The 10,843-nt window shown below is 44.7% G+C and overlaps 1 protein-coding gene across 2 annotated transcripts in view; it reads left to right on the forward strand.

Moving 5' to 3' along the window:
• The window catches only part of LOC121007452 (aldehyde oxidase-like), a 292,875-nt gene extending 283,799 nt beyond the window's left edge, over nucleotides 1-9,076 (forward strand). For both annotated transcript variants that reach the window (XM_040439380.1, XM_040439381.1), the window contains 2 exons: nucleotides 2,731-2,898; nucleotides 7,957-9,076. In XM_040439380.1, coding sequence (XP_040295314.1) covers nucleotides 2,731-2,898; nucleotides 7,957-8,007 — 219 coding nt within the window. In that variant the 3' untranslated portion in view covers nucleotides 8,008-9,076. The remainder of the gene's footprint in view (nucleotides 1-2,730; nucleotides 2,899-7,956) is intronic.
• The last annotated feature ends 1,767 nt before the right edge of the window (nucleotides 9,077-10,843 follow it).

Below are 10,843 nucleotides of genomic sequence, written 5' to 3' on the forward strand. Positions count from 1 at the left end.
TCAGGGAGGGTCTAAGCACTCAGACCCCCACTAATCAAAACTAAGTTCTGACGTGTCACTAAGGCCTCCTGCACACGACCGCATGGCTTTTTCAGTGTTTTGCGGTCCGTTTTTCACAGATCCGTTGTTCCAATTTTTGTTTCCGTTTCCAATTTTCCGTTCCGTTTTTCCGTATGGCATATACAGTATACAATAATTACATAGAAAAAATTGGGCTGGGCATAACATTTTCAATATTTCCGCAAAGACGGAACGGAACGGAAGACCTACGGAGTACATTCCATATGTGTTCCGTTTATTTTGCGGACCCATTGACTTGAATGGAGCCACGGAACGTGATTTGCGGGCAATAATAGGACATGTTCCATCTTTCAACGGAACGGAAAAACGGAAACGGAATGCATACGGAGTACATTCCATTTTTTTTGCGGAACCATTGAAATTAATGGTTCCGTATAAGGACCGTATACAGAACGCAAAAAACGGCCTGTAAATGAAAAGAAAACCAAGAAAAAACGGTCGTGTGCAGGAGGCCTAAGGCCTCTTTCACACGGGCGTTGCGGGAAAATGTGCGGGTGCCTTGCGGGAACACCCGCGATTTTTCCGCGCGAGTGCAAAACATTGTAATGCGTTTTGCACTCGCGTGAGAAAAATCACGCATGTTTGGTACCCAAACCCGAACTTCTTCACAGAAGTTCGGGCTTGGGTTAGGTGTTGTGTAGATTTTATTATTTTCCCTTATAACATGGTTATAAGGGAAAATAATAGCATTCTGAATACAGAATGCATAGTAGGTGATCAATTAAGGGTTAAAAAAATAAAATAAAATTAACTCACCTTCTCCTCTTGTTCGCGTAGTTCCCGGTCTCTTCTTTACTTCTTTAATGATGAGCTGTGGGCTAAAGGACCTTTGGTGACGTCAGATCACATGCTCCAATCACATGGTACATCACCGTGGTGATGGACCATGTGATTGGAGCATGTGATCTGACGTCACCACAGGTCCTAGCCGATAGTTCATCTTTTGAGAAGTAAAGAAGAGACCGGGAACTACGCGAACAAGAGGAGAAGGTGAGTTAATTTTTTTATTTTTTTTAACCCTCAATTGATCACCTACTAAGCATTTTGTATTCAGAATGCTATTATTTTTCCTTATAACCATGTTATAAGGGAAAATAATACAGTGAATAGACTGTCACCTAGCAACCATGCGTGAAAATCGCACCGCATCCGCACTTGCTTGCAGATGCTTGCAATTTTCACGCAACCCCATTCACTTCTATGGGGCCTGCGTTGCGTGAAAAACGAATATAGAGCATGCTGCGATTTTCACGCAACGCACAAGTGATGCGTGAAAATCACCGCTCATGTGAACAGCCCCATAGAAATGAATGGGTCGGTATTCACTGCGGGTGCAATGCGTTCACCTCACGCATCGCATCCGCGCGGAATACTCGCCCGTGTGAAAGGGGCCTACTGTAAGTGTTTCACTTTAACTTTGGCCTCTTTCACACGAGCATATTTGCAATCCGTATATATGGGGCATATTTTGTGTACTGGAATCCGCTGTTAATGCACAGGGCTATTCACCAGGGCGTATTATTTCCGTAAGTATTTTAAATATGCAGCATGTCCTAGATTTAGCATTTTTGCTTCCAATTACACTAATTATAGTTTGTGAGAGATTCAAAAATACAGATGAATTACAATATTGATGGCAATCTTGATTGTATATCGTCTGGAATTCGTGCATGTTCCGGAATGCATACAGATTTTAATCTGCTTGTGTGGAAGAGGCCCATGTAATATAGCTCATTAGTGTTGTCTACTGCAGCTTACAGATACAGCAGCATTGACTCGCTGAGATCTAGCTTTTCCTTAGGGTACAGCCACATGGTCACGTTTCTGCACGCAGTTCTGGAAGCCAAAATCAGAAATGATCCAACTTCTGCTCTTTTTTTAATTCACTCCTGGTTTTGGCTTCCAAAACTGCATCAGGAAACCTGACCATGTGGCCGTACACTTAGGGTATTGACTCTGGCAGTAGCTGAGGTTTGAAAGATGGGGTTTTGAAGCACACATTTTGGCTGCACAACTTCTTGCTGGCTGATTTTTTATTTTTCTATCATTACATTATAAAAACACACATGTGGATCCATGCACCATGCAAGTTGTTCCAGCACTCGTTACATGAACCAGCTTGTTGTATCTCACAGCCCACGGACCATTCACTGCTCGTATGCCGGCACCATGTGGTATCAGTACTCTGTGTTGGTATCTACCAATCTACGGGCCGCTCACTGTTCCAATGCCAGTACCTTGAAAAAGCATATATGCATAGTGTTCACCGTATCGATTAAAAATCAAAACACTTTATTGCGCTACAGGATTAATTGCTTGTTTTTCCACATAAAACACATTGCCCTTGCCAGACGCAGGTTTCGCCTTGCTTCATCGGGGGGCAGGCAGTTAGTGCATTTAACGAGTGCATGTTGCGTGGATCCACGTGTATTTTTTTTTATATTTTCTAAAGGAGAACTGGGACTACTCAATTTTAGGATCCTGTTGCAATTCAGGGTTGTAAGGATTCCTAAGTAACTGTATTTATCATTACATTATGGCCTTAGTCACTGTTGTTAGCGGCATTAAACCAGTATGTATGTATATTTCGGTATTTTATTAATTGTGTTTGTCTGAATGATGTACTGAATGTTGTGTTGTATTCCACAGGGTATTGGAGAACCATCATTGTTCTTGGGTTCATCTATATATTTTGCTATAAAAGATGCTATAGCATACGCTCGAAAAGAGAGAGGGCTGTCAGAGCTCTTCACTTTGAACAGTCCAGCTACCCCAGAGAAGATAAGAATGGCTTGTGGAGATCGGTTCACCAATATGGTACGTCTTCTAGTGGCCATACAGCTTAGATGAATACTGACCAAACCTGCCAATTTCACCAACCATTTAATGTGCATGGGGGTGTCTCAGCTCTCCCCTGAGGGCCGATGTCAGGGAAAAGAAGGATCGGGCATGTTGGATTTTAACATGGCCAGTGTCACTGGAGATGGCAGCGGTTTACTCCCTTTTCCCTATTCAGAACATGCACATTTGGCTAAACAGAGCATGTGCAGTACGCCAGTCCTTCAGGGGGAGCGAATGTGAGGTCACGGGTTAATAGGCAGACCAAGGGTTGCTCTTAGTACTCACAGTTTGTAGAAGACCCTGGGCAGGCGTACAGCAGTGATGAAGAGGCTGGCACATAAATCCTCTGGGGCACTCTCTGAATGTAGGGACCAGGCCGGGTGGTAGGTGAGGTGCCCTTGGTGTTGGAAGTTTAGCGTGCCTGTGGCAAGATCCCTTACAGTTTGTGACGCCAGTGCCGGTAACAGTGGCACACCGATTTGTTAGAGGAATAATTGAGGTACACACGATTATGGTGAACTAGAACTCCTCTTTACTGAACAGTTCCACTATATACAGGCTTCAAACAGTTCCATATGAAGTAGATTTGGTAACAGGCAGGCTTCACATAAATGGCAGGTAGAATCCTAGCAAGATAACTCACAGAATCAGGCTGAGGGAATAAACTCACAGATCAGGCTGTACTTTCTGCAGAATCCTGTCACGGCCTAGGATGGGGAAAACCCTCAGCCGTGCGGTATTAGGAGATGTAAGGTCGCTACTTGACCAGTACTACAGAATTAGGGAGCAGGTCACCTCCTAGAGCTTCCCTAATCTGACCCTGACTCCTAGCTGCATGAGCCGCCCTTGAAGGTAGGAGGGCTCATGCTCAGGAACCTTGGATCCCTTCTGACCCTCCGTCGATCCCTGTACTAGGAGCTGGGTAGACAGCCCGTTCTTCCTGGACACAGAGTAACTGGAGTCTAAAATGGCCAAGCTATAAAGAAAAGGGAACATAAACAGACATATGGCAATGGCAGGTAAGTGAGACTAGTACCACACTTACCTGCCACAGACACACAACCTGGAACCCACGTGCAAGTGCTGCTGTCCACAAACAACACAAAGGACACCGCACACACAGACATCACACGGGAACCCAGGAAACCATATTCTGCAATAAATAAAGACCAAACAAACATCTTCTAAACACCATACATAAACCTATGACCACAAGGGTGGCCCCCACTGGCAGATGGAATACACAGGAGGCTGCTCCAGCTAACCATGGCTGAAGTACCCCTCAGACAAGTGATATCCACTAAGGCTTTATAGGCCCAAGTAGCCACAGAGACACACCCAGTGTTCACACACAGAAGGGATTTAACCCTTCCAACACCAGGCAAGGGAAGACGGACACTTAAAGGGGAATACACACATAAACAAACACACTTCACCTGTTGCCGCGGGCAACGGCATGCGTGGCAATCATGTCCTGGGGATCAGCCATAAGGCTGAGACACTGCCACCACATGCACACAACACCACACGTTGCCACGGGCAACCAAGTGAAGGAAAGTGTCACAAAACATACCACTGGCCGTGACAAATCCTGTCTGACTTTCTCCAAGGCCCAAATGCCTAATAGCTGGCTTTATCCTTGGGTAGGGAAACCTTCCTCTGGTATAAATCCACTTGCTGTAAATAAACTTCTGCCTTTCAGCTTTCTACTTGGCTGGATACAATTAGCACTGCTCTGTACTTTGCTTGATGCAGGATAACTTCAGGAGGAAACTTCTTCTCCTGGAAGCAGGTTAGAATCCTAGGTTATCTAGCTGCATGTTAGAAGCTTGACCTCATCTCCTGCCTGGCTGAAGTGAATCTTGGCTTCTGACCACACACCCTTTCCCTGGACTAGACCTGACTATATATACTAGGAGGTTCCTTAGCTCCCTCTACAGCTTGGGAGGAGAAACTACACCCCTAACAGGCCTGGTACACAGGAAATAACATGAAAATACACATTATAATGCAATACAAAATACCATGACCATGTTCCACAGGAGGTGGAGAACAACATGACGCAATTGACCCTTGAGTAGTGCCCACCTTTACGTAGTGGGACACTACACATGTTTCTCATGGGAGGTTGGGGGGAAGATGGCTGTTGGCTGACAGCTATCTAAAGTGTATGGCCAGTGTAGTACACAGATCAGATATGTGATCCTTGTAATATAATAGATGAGGGGGTCAGTGGAAACGTAGGCTAGGGCGACACGTGTTGCGTGACAGCAAGTCGTAGAAATGTACAAAAATATGTGCAGCTTGTCAGCAAACTGCTGCTGCGGGACTATTTTACAGCTGTGATATGGCTGTCTCATGCGACTTATATTGAATTCAATGGAGTGAAGGTTGTGTGCAACATGCAACACAAAATCCAGCATGTCTGGATTTCTTCCGACTGTCGCAGTTACATTGCAACACCATAGACCTACATTAAAAAAATGTTGCATGACTCTCAAGAATATGTTCTTAGTCCTAGATAAGTCCATCCATAGTTTCAATTTCATACAGCTTGTGAACTCCAACTAGCTATAATATTAATAATATTGTCTTTTCATTGTTTAGAATGTTTTATCTCACAGCTCATTGGATCCCATGGCTTCAAATACCACCTCTATGCTGATGAGACTCGGATCTACCGCTCTGTCCCAGATGCCACCTCCCTGCTATCTAGAATCCCAGTGTGTCTGTCAGCTTTATCTTCATTGTTCTCCTCCCGCTTCTTAAAACTCAACATGGAGGAAACTGAATTCATCATCTTTCCTCCTTGTCACTCAGCCCCCCTACCTGACCTATCCATTAGAGTTAATAGAACAACGCTTTCTCCAGTCTCACAGGCCCCCCCACCGCCTCCTATTCAAAATCCAGGCCACTAAGTTGTGATCTAATAGGGCCCGGCCCCGGGGGCAGTGCGCACGGCGCAGCGCAGGCCGTTGGCAGCTCACGTGTCAGAGGGGGCGGCCGCAACATTGAGTGAGGTCTGACTGAGTGAGGAGGAGCCGGAGGCGTGGTTTCCGTGCATCTCCCGGCTCCCCAGTCAGACACTCAGAAGCAGGCGGCAGTGCGGACGTGCGGTGGCTGGCGGCGAGGTGAGTTTTGACTAGTCTCTACTCTGAGTGGCAGGCAGCGGCAGCGCAGAGCAGAGCCCAGCCCAGGGCCCAGCTTGATGATGGGATGGGAATGGAATGGGATGGGATCATGGAGTGAGTGGGACAGTGGGAGTCTGGGACTCTGAATTCTGTGGGAATCTGTCTCTGTGGCTGAAGTGGTTACTGGGCAAGTGTCAAGTGATAGATAAGGATTATTAGATAGTAGTATACATACTAGTACATACTTTGCACAAGTTTATTATTTACAACTTAAAGGGAACCTGTCACCAAAGAATACTATTAACAGCTTAATAAGCGATTTTGGTGACAGGTTCCCTTTAAGTTGTAAATAATAAACTTGTGCAAAGTATGTACTAGTATGTAGTACCTTATAGTGCTGCATAGTAGTTTCCTAATGCACTTTTTCTTCGTTTAGCCGCATTTAGCCTCCTTGAGAAATCAATGTTTTATTCAGCCACTGCCCCCTGCTTCAAGTCAGGTTTGAAGTCAAGGGGGCAGCGGCCTAGGTGTCTCCAATCCTGCTCTCCCCGTGCCTTTATTGACACGCCGGATCTCAGTGCCGGGACCGCGCTCCCAGTCCGCATGCGCAGTAAAGGGCTGCTGTAGCCTGTAGCGCGATCCCGGCTCCGGCTCGTACACTCAGCCGGCTTCAGTTTCGCTACTGGGCATGCGCCCGGCATCTTCTGTAACTGCGCTAGTATGTAAGGCTGGCGGGCGCATGCGCAGTAGCGAAACTGAAGCCGGCTGGCGGGCGCATGCGGGCTGGGAGCGCGGTCCCGGCACTAAGATCCGGCGTGTCAATAAAGGCGACGGGAGGCGGGGAGAGCAGGATTGGAGACGCCTAGGCCGCTGCCCCCTTGACTTCAAACCTGACTTGAAGCAGGGGGCAGCGACTGAATAAAACATTGATTTCTCAAGGAGGCTAAATGCGGCTAAACGAAGAAAAAGTGCATTAGGAAACTACTATGCAGCACTATAAGGTACTATTAACAGCTTAATAAGCGATTTTTTGGTGACAGGTTCCCTTCAAGCTCACTTACATAAGGAACGCGGGGTCCGTCTTACAATAGTTGCCGGCCTCCACCCCCTGTTGGGGGTCAGTCACTGTCAGGGACACTGTTATGGGGGGGGGGGGGGGCCATAAAATGTTTTTGCTATGGGGCCCATGCATTTCTAGCTACGCCCCTGAGTGCATGCCTTTGTAATCTCCCGCCTGGACTACTGCAACATCGTCCTGTGTGGTCTCCCATCTACCACTCTCGTACCCCTCCAATTTTTCCTAAACTCTTCTGCCCAGTTAATCCACCTCTCCTCTGTCACTCCCCCTCTGCCTATCCCTTTACTGGCTTCCCATTGCCCAGCGAATTCAGTTTAAAATACTAACAACTACATATAAGACCAGCCACAACTTTCCCCCTCCTTACATCTCTGACCTGATTTCTTGATACATCCCCACGAGTAATCTCCTATCCTCACACAAAACCTCCTCCTCTGTTCTCCTCTCATCTGTTCTTCACACAATCAACTACAAGATTTCTCATGTGCATCCCCCACACTCTGGAACTCACTACACCAGTACATCAGACTTTCCCCCAACATCTAAACCTTCACCACTAACCTGAAAATCCACCTCAGGAAAGCTTACCACCTGCAATGAGCATGCTGCCACCCTACAACCAGATGAGCAACTTTTACCCTTATCTACTGTGTCCTACCCCTTCCCTTGTAGATTGTGGGCAGGGTCCTCCTGTCCTCTGTACCAGTTTGTTAATAGATTCATGTTTATCATATTTGTATTTTTATATTATGTATGTGTAACACTCTCTTGATATACAGTGCCATGGAAAAATAAAAAGTAAATAATGATAATTCTCTGTTGTAGATTCCAAGAGATGCGCCTGGCACCTATGTCCCTTGGGCAATCGACGTATGAAGAGATATACTGCTACACAATACATGTTTTTCTCAGCTTTCTCTTGCTTGTCAATTTTATTTCATGGAAAGATCACTTGATTCTATATGGTGTATTAACAGATTATTCTAATAGGCTATGGTCTTTGGGTGGATAAATAGGAAGAAGGGAAAAAATTATTACTGAAACATAATTCCAGCTTAAAATATTTTAGAAGCAACTGTAAATGTTAACATTGTATTTCCGGAGTGCAGCCCCGATCTTCTGGTCCGCGGCTCCGGAAAAAAATAGAACATGTTCTATGGGGGTGCCGGCCGGGTGTATTGCTTCTACTGCTGCAAAAATACTGCTTATATGTGATACACAAACATGTTCAACCTTGGCATTCTGTAAGGTGCCTTGACACATCAAATTATTTTTAAGAAAAATCTTAAGGTGTGTGGCCCTAATGCATTTTGTAAAGAGTAAGGGGGTCATTTATCAAACTGGTGTAAAGTAGAACTGGCTCAGTTGCCCATAGCAACCAATCAGATTCCACCTTTCATTTTCCAAAGGAGCTGTGAAAAATGAAAGAGGAAATCTGATTGGTTGCTATGTGCAACTACGCCAGTTCTACTTTACACCAGTTTGATAAATGACCCCCTAGGTCCTTGATATGGCATCTGATCGAGCACACCACATTCTTTTTTTACACAAAAGTCAACAAAAATAAAACTCTCCATATGTCTCTGTATAAAACTGGAAGTGTGGGAGGTACACTCTAGAGTCTAGACTGTTATGGGTGCTATATTTTGGCTTAGTATGAGAATGGTATTGTTTTGGTACTGCTGTTCTGTTTCCCATCAGCAAACACAGTCCCTGTAAAGGTGTAACTAGGCTTTCCTTCACACAGGGCAAAGATGGCTCTCCTAACCCACCACACCACAACCCTCCATCTGAAATTCAGAAACAGCCAAGCATAGTCCCATAGGTATAGGACATTATGCTATGTTTTAGTTTTCTTTTTCCTGTTATCATTTTAGAATTGTATACATTATTTTATGCTGTTTCAACAAAAATCGCAATAAAAACTTACTGAATCATAAAAAAACTATACTGTAACTTATGTACCACTTTTGATATACAGGTATTATATCATTCTATTTTATTTTATACTATGGAATACTGGACATCAATCAAGGACATTATGCTGTTTTGTTTTTCTTTTGTCTGTTATCATTTTAGCATTTTATACAATACTTTATGCTGTTTCAACAAAAATCTCAATAAAAACGTATTAACTCCTTAGTGACGAATGATGTACTATGTACGTCATGATGTGGTGTTAGTTACCGCATCATGACATGTACAGTAAATCATGAAATTAAAGTGTCACCATACTTGCTGTGACACCGCCATCTTAACGCGTGTCACGGACAGATCTGAGTGACCAATTGCAGCGCGTCCTGCTTGCTGGCAGGCAAGAATCATCCAGTGCAGCTCCGATCTCCTCATTGTGATTGAGTTACATGTCAGGAGATCGGAGCTGCGCTGCCCTGGTCTCCAGTCAGAGTGCCCCCAAGCAAATAAACACCCCCACAGTGCCCCAAACACACACTGTTCCCCTGGTACCCCATCCTCCCACCACCCTTTCTCCCCTATAGCTAGACAGGTAGCTTGAAATAGTTGAGGTTAGTGTTAGAGTTAGGCATTTATAAAAATAAAAAAAAGAAGAAATGATATAATACATTTTTTTATATATAATTTAAAAACCATAAATATAAAAATTACTGGTAATTAGATAGTTTTAGTTAGGCTACTTTCACACCTGCGTTCGGGTGTCCGCTCGTGAGCTCCGTTTGAAGGGGCTCACAAGCGGCCCCGAACGCATCCGTCCAGCCCTAATGCATTCTGAGTGGAGGCGGATCCGCTGAGAATGCATCAGTCTGGCAGCGTTCAGCCTCCGCTCTGCTCAGCAGGCGGACACCTGAACGCTGCTTGCAGCGTTCGGGTGTCCGCCTGGCCGTGCGGAGGCAAGCGGATCCGTCCAGACTTACAATGTAAGTCAATGGGGACGGATCCGTTTGAAGATGACACAATATGGCTCAATCTTCAAACGGATCCGTCCCCCATTGACTTTCAATGTAAAGTCTGGACGGATCCGTTCAGGCTACTTTCACACTTAGAAATTTTTCTAAGTTATAATGCAGACGGATCCGTTCTGAACGGATACAAACGTCTGCATTATAGGAGCGGATCCGTCTGATGAAACATCAGACGGACCCGCTCTGAACGCTAGTGTGAAAGTAGCCTTAGTTTGCCAGAGTACTGCTGGCAGTTATCTAGAAATGGTTTAGGCATTCGGAAAAAAAGAAATAAATATAAAAATATACAAAAATAATATATAAAAAATTACTGGTAATTAGCCGTAGTTAGTTAAATAAAATTAGGCGCTGCTGATCTCCGTGTGAAGTGGGTTCAATTCACATTTACCGTCAGTTTCTATACAAAGGTGATGGCGCTGCCCAATTTGGCAGCTCTATATTGATGTGAAGAGTTGCCATCACAGTCCCTGGTTAAAAAATTCCGAAGGGTCAACTGAAAAGAATATATCGGAATTGTACGGACATAAAGGACTATAGGGAGCAGAAGTCTGATAATCCAAGATCGCTTTGAAGAAAAAGGTAATTTTAGAGAGGAATTGAGAAAGTGTAGTAAAAAGATAAAAGATAGTGAAGAAATGAAAGAAAAGAATGATGGCAACAAAAAAATAAATAAGAAAAAGATTTTGGGTTTCACGCAATTTAATGCCATTTCAGGCAAAAAACGCCCTAAAGAAAAACTGGGCAGTTTAGAAAAATGACCCCATTCTGGGAAC

Source organism: Bufo bufo, chromosome 7 (genome assembly GCF_905171765.1).
Source record: "Bufo bufo chromosome 7, aBufBuf1.1, whole genome shotgun sequence".
NCBI lineage: Eukaryota > Metazoa > Chordata > Amphibia > Anura > Bufonidae > Bufo > Bufo bufo.